The sequence below is a fragment of the Brienomyrus brachyistius genome, chromosome 14, assembly GCF_023856365.1.
Source record: "Brienomyrus brachyistius isolate T26 chromosome 14, BBRACH_0.4, whole genome shotgun sequence".
NCBI lineage: Eukaryota > Metazoa > Chordata > Actinopteri > Osteoglossiformes > Mormyridae > Brienomyrus > Brienomyrus brachyistius.
The window spans coordinates 20,024,277-20,038,809 of record NC_064546.1 but is presented as its reverse complement, the minus strand read 5'-3'; the positions used below and the strand labels follow the sequence as shown (position 1 = coordinate 20,038,809).

Sequence of the window (14,533 nt, the reverse complement as noted above, 5' to 3'; positions counted from 1 at the left end):
TTGCTTGCCTTCCTAATAGCGCTGTCTGAAAAAGCTAAAATCAATAGAGCGCGTTGCCAACTCATTGCTGCCCTTGACAGCGCGCTAATATGCTGGTTCGTAATATCTAAAGGACCCGTTACGATTCTTTTTTTTCAGGAATCATAACATCATTGAAATTTGCTGGTTGTGTGTATATTTACTGTCTGTCTACTGTACATACCTGAAAGTTCATTCAGTGCATTTTTCCCTCTGGAATATTTTATATGTTAGGCCTATGCTTTTTCATAGCATCTGTAAATAGGCCTATGCATGTTTAAATGTTCAGCCCCTGGAAAGAACTAATTTCCATGTTGACCTTTTAAAAAAAACACACACACACACACACACACACACACACACATATATATATATATATATATATATATATATATATATATATATATATATATATATATATATACACATATGTGCGTGTGTGTGTATATATATATATATATATATATATATATATATTTTTTTTTTTTTTTTTTTTTTTAATATAATCAATTTAAATCTGTTCACACATTTGACGTGGTGAATACATTGAATGTTGTATTATTTAGCACTGCGTTGATATTTATTAAGAGTTATGAAAAATTCTGAACTTTAAATTCGACGGACTATGTTTTCAGTGACATGGAGTATAAGAATTAAAATTGCCTTAAAGATGAGAATGATAGTTATCGTTGTCCTTTATTATACATATAAAGTTATTTAGGCATCTAATATATATGCCTAAATGTATATTCATACTGTTTTATCATGACGATAAAAAGTAACCGAGTTCTGGCTTGTAGTAGCCAAATCGAGACATTTTTAGCTATGCTTGCTGTTTACTGTCCACTTTGAGTCTACCGTAGGTACTTCGGATGTGTAGTGTTTTGTGGACTACGGGTAGGAGGCAATGTTGCTGTACGAGGTATTTTGTTGTATTGAGGGTTGTATTGAAGTTAATCAATCGTTGTCTTGTGATGATATTTAAAGTGGATTTCTATTTACTGACATTCGTATTTCCTAAATTAATGTATCAAAAAACTATAATAAATATCCGAAAGGACCAAGCTAAAGTTTCGATTTCGTGACTTAAAATTAACTAAATTAACGCTCCCCTACTAGTCGTGAGGACGTAATGCTTTGGATATCCGGCGTTTTAGGTCTGTAGAGTGCAACCTGCGGGGTATAAAACAAAACCCTGTAAATACAATGCAGAGAGAGTACCGCATAAAATCACATATATTAATTGTGTTGTTGCATTGTGCGCAGTTGAGCATTTTTAATATTTTAGTCAGCTGCTTTATCCAAAACTATAGGCCTAGTAGTTGCCAATATTTGAATATTTGCATTTCAGTTCCCGGGGACGTAGGTTCTGCCTCAGTTCAGTCCAAAGGTCCAAAGATGTTTATATATGCTGCAGCTACACGATTGAATGAGATAAAATATGTATAGGTATACTTTACACACACACACAGTAGCTATATATGAGCTATATGCTAAGAAGTCAGTAGATGCCAGGGCGAAATAACGTTATAGTGAATTTTATTTATCTTACATTCTTTATACGGGTATAAATCAATCGGCCAATTTCTGTGCCCTTAACCTCAATATATCTACATTACACGATGTGGGTCATTATTCCGTTTCATTATAGATTTATATCCAATAGCCTACATAAGACTGATAAATTCAGGTTTGTGTGTGCGTGCACCTGTCGATCGACTTAAAACATAAAGAACACGTGACGGTGTAATACCACCATATCTATTTCAAGCTTTAATCGAAAACAGTTTACAGTGAAAGGTTACAATTCATGTGTGTTCTATAGCATGTATTTGCCAATGGTGCGTATTTTACTGGCATAACTTATCAGCATTGATTTTGTGTTTATTTCATTACAACCGATAAAGAAATTTCACTAAATACGTAGAAGTATAGCAAAACGGTACAGGGAAACCTTAACGTGATTTAATTCACCAAAACAACATCTTAAAATTAAAATCCAAAGATATGTATTATAAAATGAAACATAAATTGCAATATTCACCCACCACGTATACAAGCCCTTTATAAAGAAATGATATAACATGGCTTATGTAGGTAAACAGAAACTTAAAAAGAAAAAAAAATTCTCTCAAACGAATTTTGTCTCAAATGAGTCTGTCAAACTTATTTTATAAAAGCCTTACATTTTCAATTAGGTGTTTTTTTGGGGGGAGGAGCTATTCAACTTTGTATTATTCTCTAATGTTTTGCCTTATATAATACTACCATATTTAAAATAAATTATGTCTCCACAAAAACTGGTTATATATATACCCTCTTACGTCCTTGAGGTGTTTGTTTTTGAGTGTTGCAGGCTTTCTACTGTACATCCATTTGCTAATTTAATTTTTTCTTCTTAGGATCATAGTTTCATGCGTAAACCGTGTTTATGACCACTGACGTGTGCGAGAAATTTGTCTTTCCTAAACTGTTGCTTCGGGACATTAAGGCACGTTATTCTTTTTCATGTTAAGCATTTTAGGAAGATCCTATCGGTACAGATGAGAAGTTACCCATGACAACAGTACAACCATTTTAATGTTAAAGGAGCCTCTCTTTGATGAATACAAATTGGATGATGACGCTTACATTTTCTGCACGTTTCTGGGTATAAAAATGCAACGAAGATATGTAATACATTCCACAAATCAAACTATAGTATAGTCTACAAACGATAATGCCTGCCAAACTGTTGTTTAAGGATATAAATAAAAATCATTACAAAAACGGAATCATTACAAGCAGGCTGTTGAAAAGTGAATAAGCTACAGAAGTTGTTAGAAAAGCAAAGCTTGGCAAGTCGGTTGTACTTAGTGAGACTCTTTCAATAGTTCGGGTGTTTGGTATGTGAATGTTAATGCTGTCTCATTCACAAATGACAACATTAGTAGGCTTAATCCAAATGTTTTCTTTAAAATGCCGGAGAAAAAGCAGCAATGCAGTTCCCCTGTGTTCATCGTCACTCAGATCAGGTCCTGACGTTAAATTGTTGGCTGAAGCGTTGCCCTCACCCTTGCTGACCATCATCGAATTCAGATTCGGTCCCTTCACTCTCACAACCGGATTCGTGATGCGTCTGAATAGCTTCCAGGCTGCCAGTTATCAAGCAATTAGTCTGCTGTGCTTTGTTTTTCTTCGTCTGGGCTTCCTTCGAGTGTCGCCATTTCATCCTCCTATTCTGGAACCATACTTTAACCTGGAGGAGATTAAATGGTCAGCCGTAGGACATAGTTTTGTATCACTATATAGTTTCAATGCAGGGTAAAATTATAATAATCCGTGTTTTTACACCATTATACAACAGACAGACAAGTCTAATATGAATCACGTATTTATACCAATTCGTGTAGTAGAATAAACGTTAAAATTTATTGGACAAAAACTTTATGAATAATTGCATAAGAAAATATGGGCCTACTAAAACATTAGTTAATACGTCTGTTAATAGACTTACATTATAGCCTAGATTTTCTCAGGCTCTGTAGTGGAAATAGCAATTTCCCAGAAATCAAGTTTCGTATGTACAGGAATTTAACTTGTTTCTTAGAATAAATGATATATTTGCCTTCTGAGCGTACCTGGGCATCCGTTAAACCTAACATCGCTGCGAGTTGTTTTCTGTCTGGTTTAGTAACATACTTTTGGACCTCGAATCGTTTCTCCAATCCCATTCTCTGCAGATTGGAAAACACTGCCCTCGACCACGACCTTTTTCTTCTATTCGTCTGAGGCGCCGCATCCTTTGCGAGGACTGCGTACGGACCTGCGCAAGAAGAACAAATGTCCTTATGGCACGCTGGGTTTCATATTTATAAAGGTTCATTTGAAATAATGAATAACGCTCGAGTGTGTGATTAGATCTTCTACCTGGATACCCTTCTTGAATCTGATGCTGCGCTATTTCTCTTGCCGCGTCGCCGTCTGAGCTCGGCGCAGAGGAAGCGTTACGGGTATCTAAAGAAGAGTAGTATCGCTCTGTCGCAGACTGCACGTAGCAATTGAGTCCCGAAAAACCTTCTCTGCTAACATTGGATACGAGATCTGTTGCAGGATCACAAGAAAGCGAGAAATAAATGCAGTAGTCACACGGAAATCGGAGGCACAGGTGGGACCAAGTATAAGTCGCTTAATTAAATTATCCATTTCGTGTCCTAGGAGCATAAAGATGACATAAATGACCATATACGGGTAATAAATCTGAAAAAAAACTGACTTGTACCAAATTAAGATGCTTAATCTACGGATTTAACGCATGTTTACCCAGAAGCCATATTTAACTTTTGAATTAGGTTGTAGATGACGCACAGTAAATTAAACCAATGTGGGCAATATATTTAACGAACTACATGATAGTTTTCTTTAAAAAGAAAATTAGGGGAAAAGTTGTGTGTGTCATGTTTCCAAAACAATACAACTCCAAAAAATAAAATACTGTAAAATGTTTGCCAAGTCATGCGCATAAGATATATAATATAGAAGGAAGACTGAATCTTACTTAAGACCGACGTCTTACCTCTGAAAGTGGAGGCTTCTTTTGCCTTTATGTCAAAATCGGTGGACAGTATCCGATCGATCCCAAACTTAAGGCTTGTGGACTGTGCAGCAGATGGCTGAGGGGGTGTCGGGTCACGCTCCATCCCGTACAGGTAATTTAGGTACGCCTGGTTTGCCCAAGTCCTGGCATTTAAAGGTTCCGTATTAGCCGTAGCGCAGCGAAGCGGAGATCCCGAAGATTGAAGCGGACCACGACATGCGAAAAGTGCCGTACCTGCAGAATATCCTGGGATAAGCGGAGTGTCGGCGAAGGAAAGTTGGCATTTTTTTCTTGAGTCGAAAAACAATTTACTGGAGTAGCACGAAGACAAAAAATTAAAATCGGACGCACAAAAATTATTCGTCTCCGCTGTATGTCCATACATCATTCTCGCGTACATGTACTCGGTATTAGATTGATATGCACTTATACTTTCATATTTAAGGTGTAGGCTGTTTTCTCTTCTTAAAGATGAGAAGTCTTTACACAGCTTGAAAACTTCAGCAGCTGGTCCAAATACTCTTAAGCAGAAGTTGCGTTTCTACAGATGATTGGTTAGGCTCCGAGGATAAATTCGTACAGTTCGTGTCCGTAAGGATATTTCCAGTGGCTGAATTTTAAATAAGCGAAGGAAAATGGTTTCAGGAATTAAAAAAAATATATGCAGTAAGGCAGTTCCCCTAATCCACGGGTGCTGCGAAACCCATTTGTATAAACACGTAGACTAAACAATTAAGATACCTACATAACATTTCAAAATGCAAGCTAGCTGAAAAGTCATACAGTTGACCAACTCTCTTTAAGAAACTCCAATAACAGCTAAGTATTGCTTCCAATCAGAACACTTATAATGTGTATTTCCCGCATTTGCTTCTCAAGATGTGTGAAATATTCCCAACGAACAGCTACTCTTCCTATTAATTGTAGGTCATCCTGTTTTTGATGGATGCCAAATGCAACTAGGCGGATATGACTGCTCGCGTTACTGTGCAGCAGGAACGCAGCCCTTATGTAGTCTGAACAAAGTGCAGCCTGTATCAAAACTGCTATAACTTCCCTTTTTCAATGTCTCACCCCGAAAGTTGCGCATTGACGCAAGTCCGTCTTCATGCTTGAAATGTATACATTTAAGCTGTTTTACTTTTGAGGGGAAACTAATTTCCTCTTTTAAACGTTTTTTTTCTTAAGTCCGTCTTCGTGCTTAAGAAAAAAACGTTTAAAAGAGGAAATTAGTTTCCCCTCAAAAGTAAAACAGCTTAAATAAATGACAAGCCGAAAATTCTAACTTCAGTAAACAACAGGTTGTATCAAAACGCTGAATATTTCGCTAAAAGAAAAATTTAATGCGCTCAGCCTTGTTTGACGAACTTTGCGCACTTAACGGACGTTACTGCAAGAAAATACAATTACATCATTATCCTTATCATTATTAAACACAAACCCATTACTACTAGGAGTATTGCTGCGTTCACCGTAGAGTTTCGTTAATATTTAGCCTATTAGTAGGCCGATATCTAATGTTTTAGAACAGTGACCCTGTATTGGATATACAGTCGGAGAAGCGATTAATCATTTTAGAGCATTTATTAAATTGTTACCAGATTGTCTTGGTTAATATAAAGCAAATCCTGTCACTGGTTTCATGTCCAAGTATAATGATACACCGTTTATAGAATTGCATCTGATACAAAAGATCTAAAATCACAGACAATTATTTGCCTACTTATTACGGAATATAGATATTGCAAATTCGTTTTAGACTGCGTTCAGGTTTCAGCATTGATTTTCAGTGGTGAAAGTTTTTCTGGATCTCATCTGGATTATGATAATGTGTTCCCTGATCAAAAAAAACTCAAGTATATTTTGCACAAGAGACTTTCTGTGCGCTTTTGCTTGGAATTAAAATTATATGTAATTACATAATAGAATTCATGAAGCGAGATGAAATCTTATGAATGTACCATATAAAACGCATATTTCTCAACTGAATGAATTACAAATTTCTCATTTGAATTGCTTCCGTTATAGAAGAATGGACTTTCATTTGCCATAACACCTCATATAACAGATACACCACCCTAGTCTTTAATTTTACCACTAGGGTACAACAACCAAAGTAACAACATCAATGTATTTTATGTACTCATCACTGCATAAAAAATACAATAATGTTATAGATCAGACCAGAACAGATAATTGGCAGTATATTGATGCTATGAGTAATTAAGCAAATAATTGGGAGAGTATTACCATTTATATATTTATACAGTGTCAGTATACATTTTTTTTCATTTTCTCTTTAAAGTAACTTACAAAAACTCCATTGATTCAGTTAGTAATTGTATACACAGCATCTCCAACTTGAATGGCTCCAGTTTTAATGACGCTGTAGTACTGCCCGAACAGTGGTGAGCTTCCGTAAACATGCTTCTCAGACGCGTCACACATGCGGTAGCTATGAAGAAATTTTATAGCACATGAAAAAGCGTCAGTAAGAGGTTATCAGCAATACAACGTGGAGACAGTTAACCTGCAAACTACAGTGACTGGATCGTTTTCATTTCAAAATTCTTTTTTCAGACACTTTCAGTGAGTCTCTTTGATTTTACAAGTTAATTAGCAGGAATCTCCATATCACTCACTGAAAACATATTTCAGCAGCAACAAAGGACTGTCGAAATGACATGTAAATTGTGCATTTATTCCCTTACTATTCTTGGCAACACTATCAATTGTTTTTCTAGAATTTACAATTGTTACATGGGTAACTTTTATATGCAAGTTACATGAAAGAATAACCTGAAAATCAAACATCACTAGAGAGAAAAGAGGAAACCGAGTTCTACTATTATACCAGTACGTTCTGATTTACTTTGTGATTATTAATGATTATATGATCTAATTTATTGAAACATACAAATGTAAGTGTTCAGGCAGTAAACAAGAGTATATCATGACATTTTATTCAACTACAGAGACACTACATTCTTAATACAGTGAATCCACCCATTCCTCTGTTATCTTATCCAGTCCAGCCAAACGCTGCACTGCCTAAAAATCACTCTGAAGTGGATTTTTCTTACCTTTTAAGAGTTTCCAGTGGGTCTTTACGAGAAATGACTCCAGTATCAGGATTCACGGTCGTTAAAAGGCACCTAGGGATAATTGTATTACATCACTAGTACATTAGTAATTTATGTTTAAGTAAAGGTTAATTGTAACAAATTTCCAAAACCGACATATAACAGTGCCTTCCTTAGTGTCAAGTCTATATTGTTACTGTAAAATGCTTTTGGGCTTAAACAACAGTGAAGAGCAGGAGGGGCGGTATGTTAGCTTGGAGTTTATCACTGTTGCTTGAACCCCCCAGGGTTGGGGGTTCGAATCTCAGACCTATTCTGTGGGTGTGGAACTTATATGTTCTCCTTGTATTATGAGGGTCAGCTTTGGGTTGTCTGCTTCCTTCACACAATCCAAGGTAACACAGTTAACTAAATTAGTGTCTTGAACTTGTACACATTCACCCACTATGAGCATTTGAGTACCCTGTCAAAAACTGGCTTTCCATCCCAGCTGTTCCCCAGCCCCTTGCCCTGTGACGCCTGGGACAGGCCCCAGCCCACCCCTTCCCCCCTCTCTGACCCTGTACCGGATAAGCAGTTACAAGACGGATGGATGGTGGAAAATCCTTGGTAGATTTGAACCTCACCAATTAGCTGAACTGCATGCCTTTACAGTGTGGGAGGAAATATACTAGAACATGGTGAGAATGTGCAGAGCTGGAATTCACAACTCTGGAGACACATGGTGTCAAATGTCACATGCCAAAGCCAATTGTTACATGCCGCTATTAGTTCATGTTTAGGTTCAGCTCCACCCACATAGCTCGTCTTCTCAACTCTCCACTCCATTCATCGTTCGCTCCGCCTCCCTGTCCAGACCCCGCCCTGACTTGCCGTATGCACCATGTGTCACTTCCGTCTCCCAGAAGTGAAAAGCCACAAGCAAGACGTCTCGAGAGCTCTGCTCATTGATTATTGCTGTTGGTTTGCTTTTCTTTGATTGAAATCACTGTGTATGATTTGTTTGGCTTATTGATTTTCAGATTTTCGCTTTGTCTGTAATTTCGCTTTGGTTTATTTGCTATTTGGTTTTGAACTCTCGTCCGGTTTTTGGTCAACGTCTTTGCGCACCCCTCGGACTTTTGCCGCTTTGATCTCTGTGTATGTTCTGTGTGTGTGTCTGGTGCACAGGGAGTGACTGCCAATTTGTTTTGTGGATGTGTGTTGTACGCTGTTGTTTGGACAGGGAGTTAGGTGGAGGACGTTGTTTTATTTTTGTTTTCTTTGCACTTGGGTTGCGTTCAGAAGCTGGGTTTTGTTTATTGTTTTGCCAATAGTCACTCCTGAGTCGTTTTGCACCGGGTTTGTTTGTTTTGTGTCCGTGGAGTGTCAATAAAAACAGAAAAATATTATTTTAAAATACCCCTTTGTCCACGTGTGTCCCCCCTGTCCACCACACCCTGTTATTCCCTTACTCCACTCCCCCTTTCCCTTTCACTCTGCTACGCCCCAACCCTAGATTGGGGCTCGTAATACACTGTACCGCCCAGAACGTGTAATGGTGAAAATGACCCCGAAAAACAATGCCTTTACTTTTCATATTACCTCGAACAAGCCATGGCGCGACGTAGTCTCACTCTGCCGATCTGCAGCTCGTCCCAGGAATCCTCAAAAAAAATAAACAAACAGTCTTGACATATTGTCTGAAAACACAAAAACCACACAGCTACATGTAGCTACACATAGCTATGGCCAACCACTTAACCTAGCACCATGATCTTAGCGGTAAAAAAACGGTTACATAAATAGTCTGCGCACTCATATCACTACACATCGATACGCCAAAACATCCCCTGACCTCCCCTATGTGAAGCAAATAACGTTAACTATCTCGTAAAATTGGTGTGTCAAGGTCTTGGATATATTAGACAGTCAGCCAACATTTGGAACTCTGAGTCGATATGCTGAATGCAGACCAAAGGGGCGGGGAGAAATATTTGAATGACTTTCACAAGGTGATTGGGTCAGGGCATCTCCCAAACTGCAAGATTTCTGAGGTGCTGGCGGTCAGCCGCAGTGAGCACCTACTGAGAGTGGCCTGGGGAGGGAAATCAACAACCAGCCAATAGGCTGTCAGGAAGCCAAGACTCGTCGATGCGGAAGTGAATGAAGGCTATCCTGTTTGGTATAAACTAAAAGGGTAACTGTGGCAGAAATAGTAGATAGTCTTGAACTGTGTCATGACGTACAGTGCACAGAGAACCACTGCGTATAGGGCTGATAAACACACATTTGCACTGCACCATTTCTGTTGTTTGCACAGTGCATCACAGTGTACACCTGTACTGTTCACTTTTATTATTTGCAGTGCATCACTGTTATGTCTACAGCTATCTTGTCTACAGCTGTGTACTGATTCTTATTCTAATTTGATTTTAATTCTTTCTTTATTTAATCTTGATTTAATCTTCATTCCCCCTCTCCAGTATTTGTTGTTCACTGTCTGTATCGTAACTGTTTCTTTTCCCAGCTATACACTGCGCCATAGATGTGCAGTTTCTTTTCATGCACGTGAAATGACAATGTGACGACCTTTTTTAACCATTCCTTCAGATTTGGAAATATTTTTGATACACGGTTTATGTCCAGACCTCAGCGTAGGCGTCACAGCCAGTCACCACAATACTGGGTCGGAACCAGGCCGTTGTGACTTTGTCCATCAAGCGGGTGTTCAGGTCCGTCACTGAGCTTTCGGTCATTAACAGGATAGCAGCGGTGTCGGGATACGCCACCTGGAGGCGGCAAAGGTTAATGCAACTGTCAGCAATTGATGGGTTCAGGGTGGGGGGAGGCAGGTATTAAACAACCACCTTCCTGAGAGAAGGATGAATTTGTAATACCGATAGAAAACTAAAAATCAGCAGTAGAAAGTCTAAAGATAAAAAAAGAACCTTTTCGGGAAAGAAATGGGATTCGTCTTCGAGAAGTCAACAGAAAAAAAACATACATTTCGAAAGAGATGCAGAAGAAATAATAAAAGGCACATAAAACGGGTTACCTTTTCGTGCTTAAGGAAAAAAGGGAATTTTTCCACCGGGCTGCGTCCCTTCATCTGGGGTTCGAACTGCACCACGCGGAAGGTCTTGTCACCAGACAGGTAGCGAGTGATCCAGAGAGATGCCGGTTCCCCACAGTCTCTACCCTGAATGTCACTGCTCCACACTCTGGAGGCGTGAGACCGGTGGCACAGAACATCTGAATGCCTTACAGTGTTGGGGAAGTTACCCAGAAGAGCAATCCTTCACAGACAGGTGGAAAGTTCAGGTCCAGAAAGTACAAATCCAGGCTAATGTTTTGTTTCAACCCACCAGCTGAGAACTCTGTGACTGTGACTCTTTATGCTTAGCGGGGTTGGTTAAAACAAAACCTTAGTCTCACTTTGTACTTTCTAGACCTCAACTTTCCACCTTTGTCTGTAACTTAACCAGTGAGTAACCTGCCCAAAACTTATGTCTCAATGGCATCCAACCTCCCCAAAATGGATGTGATTCATACCGCAACTGGCAGCAACCTAAAACACTTATGGACCCGGTGTATGCATAGTGTACCTCAGTACCATACAATTGCAGGGTATTTCATAGAATGTCATATTTCAATATAATGCAGCAACTTCTGTCTATACAGGAAACTCAAGACTAGAAAACAACAAAGTCCTTGGTATAGTAGGGTCCTACATGATGTTAGGCGATGAAAAGACACACCAACCTGCAGTTTATGACCTGGTTTTGAGGTTGAGAAAGGGGAATGCTCAGCTGCTCCATTCCAGGGGCATTCAGGCACAGACGACCATCCTGACAGGTCATGGAGAGCAGCACAAGACGCGGCTCCTGACGCGCGGTCACCTGATGGCCGTCGTCCGTGACGACGAGCCAGTGCCTGTGCAGACAAAGCAGAGCGTGCAGCACCTCCAGCACGAAACGTAAAGGAAACATGCTCATCTACTAAACTAAATAAATCACCTCAAGGATCAAGCCTTCACCCATGAGCCCAAACAGTTCAAAGATAAAGACAAAAAAAAAAACTTTTGGTAGAGAGCTAAACGAATGTCAAAATCCAGGACATCAATATGAAAACCATTTAAATACACCGTAAACTTGTGCATGGATGTATCGACAAAGAACTTGCGAGTCTTGGCTTTTGAGTCTCACCTGATTGTGGCAATATCGCGCAGTACCACACATTCCACAAAAAGGGCTCTCTGGGGTGACAGTGAATCCACGCACTCACTGGACCTCAAAACAGCCTTTTGAGTGCTAAGCATATTTTCTGTTGCCGTGTCATCGTTCTATTACATAGATTTTCAATAAAGATATGAGTGCAAACCCACCGTGCGTTTTGTTTGAAATGTGAGGCTCAAAACAGGAGTTAAAATAAATAAGATAAAGCTTATTGGTCGCAGGGGGGTATTCTTGAATAAATCACGAAGATATGCACCGGGGAATGACAGAATGCCTAACCGAAGAAATCTTGCCACTTATGTAGCTGTATCCGAATTCAGGGGTTGCACCCTTCGAAGGATGCGGTCTTTGTAGCCTTTAAAGGCTGCACCCGAAGGGCGAATGTGTCTCGGCAGCGCGACAAGTCCCGCTTCAAAGGCTCCTTCAGACGCCCCCTAGAAACGCGATGTTCTTTAGCCGAGATCCCAAGATGCATTGCGCGAATCATCGAAAAGCGACAAAGGCTGCGTCCGAATCCAGGGGCTGCATTCCTCTACGTAACCAGGCGGCAGCAGCGCCCTTCAAACCCCAAGTTTCGGTCAGGTAATCCTGATTCAAACTTGGTTCAGAGCATTAGTTGTCACGGTAGCTGTGTGATCCACATTCTAATCTCAGTTTTTGCAACGGAAATTGTTTCAGGTGTAAATTACTAATCCTCCCCGTAGGTGAATAACTTTGTTTCTAAACAACCTGTTGTTGAAAACCACAATTCAATTATACTTGTGGATTAAATCAACTCAGTGTCTCCCAGTCGTTTCAGTAATTTCATTTTGACCGGGCTGGCACCAACATCGCCGGACCAAATGCAATATCCGCACAGTAAAAGCACTATAAGATCCATGCCATCTGATTCACTTATATTACGTGTATTAAATACGTGCATGTTTATAATGCATTACACTGTCGCACGCACCTTATTAGTGTTTCCGGATGGATCTATTTCGGAAGCATCAAAATTATGAAACGTCATTAATTTTATTGACTTCATAAACTTTTTGTATTATTTATTCTTTGTCTTAAATGTGATTTTAATGTCTGTCACTGCATTCCTCTGCCTCGGTAAAGCACATTCCATTGCCCGCTATATAAATAAACCTGCCTTGCTTTACATTGCCTTTAATACACGTTATTAATATTGAAAACAAAAATAATCTTAAGTACTCACCGGTCTTTAAGTTCGCCATACTTCAGACCCATTTCTAGGCACTGTGCAGTAGTTACAGAAAGTCCTTTGCCGGATTTCAGAGGAAACACGTTAACCTGCGAGACAACCCCTACTCGACTAACTTTCTTCGGTCTTCGAAAATACCTGAACCCGACGCACAACGCGGCCGAAACCAGCCCCATCCCCACCGCGCACAGCACGGCTGTCCGATGCGCCGCGAACACGGTCATTGTGGCGTCTCGGAATCCCATGTCTGCGATTCAGTGACTGAAAATGTGAACTTAGATAAACCTTAAACTACAACCTCGGCCGCATTTATGCCCTTGAGTGTATCACCGTATTTATTCGGGCTGGAAACAGCGGTCTTAGAAACGTTCCCGAAGCTGCGCCCGAGGCAGACGGGATTACGTCGATTTAATATTTATTAACTTTTATGCAATATTATTTAATTTTGGTTAGTATTTAACTGGAAACAGCTGCATCTCTTGCAAGGTAACAGTGACGTGTCAACCGTTTTTTTTCTGCTGGTTAGTATTGCCTATCACTTATTTTTTACCATTTCTATAAATGGTAATATCAGCACCTCTTTTTCCCAAAGAGAAGCCCTACTGGCATCTCTCAGTATCTGCTGGTACTAAATAATAAAGGATGTACCAGCACCCAGTACTGAATAACAAGGGGAGTTCCAGCACCTGTTTCTACCAATAATATTGAAAGTGAAGCAAATACAGGAAAGTTACAAGTAAGTCAAAGGAATAAGTTTAAGGTGTCAGGCAAAGGACTAAATATACGTGGGGTGTTGTCGTGATCGCTGGGGCACGGAGCTAGGAGTCGGGGGTATGGTATTAAATTAGTGCCAAAAGTCGCGCGCATAAAAACCACGCGCGTGTGTGCGCTCGCTTGCTGAAAACCCATCCCCTCTACGCGCGCCTTCGCTGGACCCTATCTACGCGCTCGTGTCTGCACAGCGCTCGCTCGCTCGACAGGAAGAATTTTGACACTTTGGAGGCGGGAACAGTGGCTAATGGCTCCGCTTCTTTGATTGTTTTTTTTTTTTTTTTTTAAATATTGACTACGATTTGCTATTTGCTTTGGTAGAAGATAAAGATAATTGACCAATGGATGTGGGATTCACACTGTCATGACGTCGGAGCAAGTAAGTCTTACACTGAGTTCACATCTTTTAGAGATTCTGTTTTCATATTCCACGTTAAGGATTGGAATCGCGTGTGTCTTAATTAAAGCAGAGCTTGAAATTCAATACGGTATAGCTGGTATCTCGTGCAATATTATTTATTCACAGTCTACTATCATAATTTGGGAATTTCCCGGTACGTCTTACCGTATATAAAAGAATGGGCCAATGTACGGTAAATTGCATTGTGAATAACATTTCTTAATACAACATCACAAAGCCAATTTAATAAATTCAAAT

General features: G+C 39.7%; 3 protein-coding genes across 5 annotated transcripts in view; 1 reads left to right on the top strand and 2 right to left on the bottom strand.

Moving 5' to 3' along the window:
* Window positions 1–1,778: 1,778 nt before the first annotated feature.
* Window positions 1,779–5,748, bottom strand: LOC125707073 (H2.0-like homeobox protein). 2 transcript variants are annotated; one of them, XM_048973963.1, is made up of 5 exons: window positions 4,829–5,748; window positions 4,574–4,737; window positions 3,928–4,101; window positions 3,639–3,823; window positions 1,779–3,256 (listed from the first exon to the last, which is right to left on the bottom strand). In XM_048973963.1, the coding sequence occupies exons 1-5, from the start codon at window positions 4,876–4,878 to the stop codon at window positions 3,068–3,070; spliced, it is 762 nt and encodes a 253-aa protein (XP_048829920.1). In that variant the 5' UTR covers window positions 4,879–5,748; the 3' UTR covers window positions 1,779–3,067. The 2 variants fall into 2 exon arrangements, with proteins under 2 accessions (XP_048829920.1, XP_048829919.1); XM_048973962.1 differs by having other exon boundaries at window positions 4,574–5,748.
* A 415-nt stretch (window positions 5,749–6,163) lies between these two features.
* marc1 (mitochondrial amidoxime reducing component 1) lies at window positions 6,164–13,511 on the bottom strand. Its single transcript, XM_048973961.1, has 7 exons — window positions 13,099–13,511; window positions 11,422–11,592; window positions 10,715–10,880; window positions 10,308–10,448; window positions 9,262–9,323; window positions 7,678–7,749; window positions 6,164–7,049 (listed from the first exon to the last, which is right to left on the bottom strand). Exons 1-7 carry the CDS (start codon window positions 13,347–13,349, stop codon window positions 6,923–6,925), a joined length of 990 nt encoding a protein of 329 aa, XP_048829918.1. The 5' UTR covers window positions 13,350–13,511; the 3' UTR covers window positions 6,164–6,922.
* The window catches only part of LOC125707077 (glycoprotein hormones alpha chain-like), a 24,844-nt gene continuing 22,674 nt past the window's right edge, over window positions 12,364–14,533 (top strand). Inside the window, exons 1-2 of one of the 2 annotated variants that reach the window (XR_007382170.1) lie at window positions 12,364–12,476; window positions 14,197–14,254. The gene's annotated coding sequence lies outside the window, so the exon portion shown is untranslated. The remainder of the gene's footprint in view (window positions 12,477–14,196; window positions 14,255–14,533) is intronic. The other variant, XM_048973968.1, reaches the window with a different exon arrangement.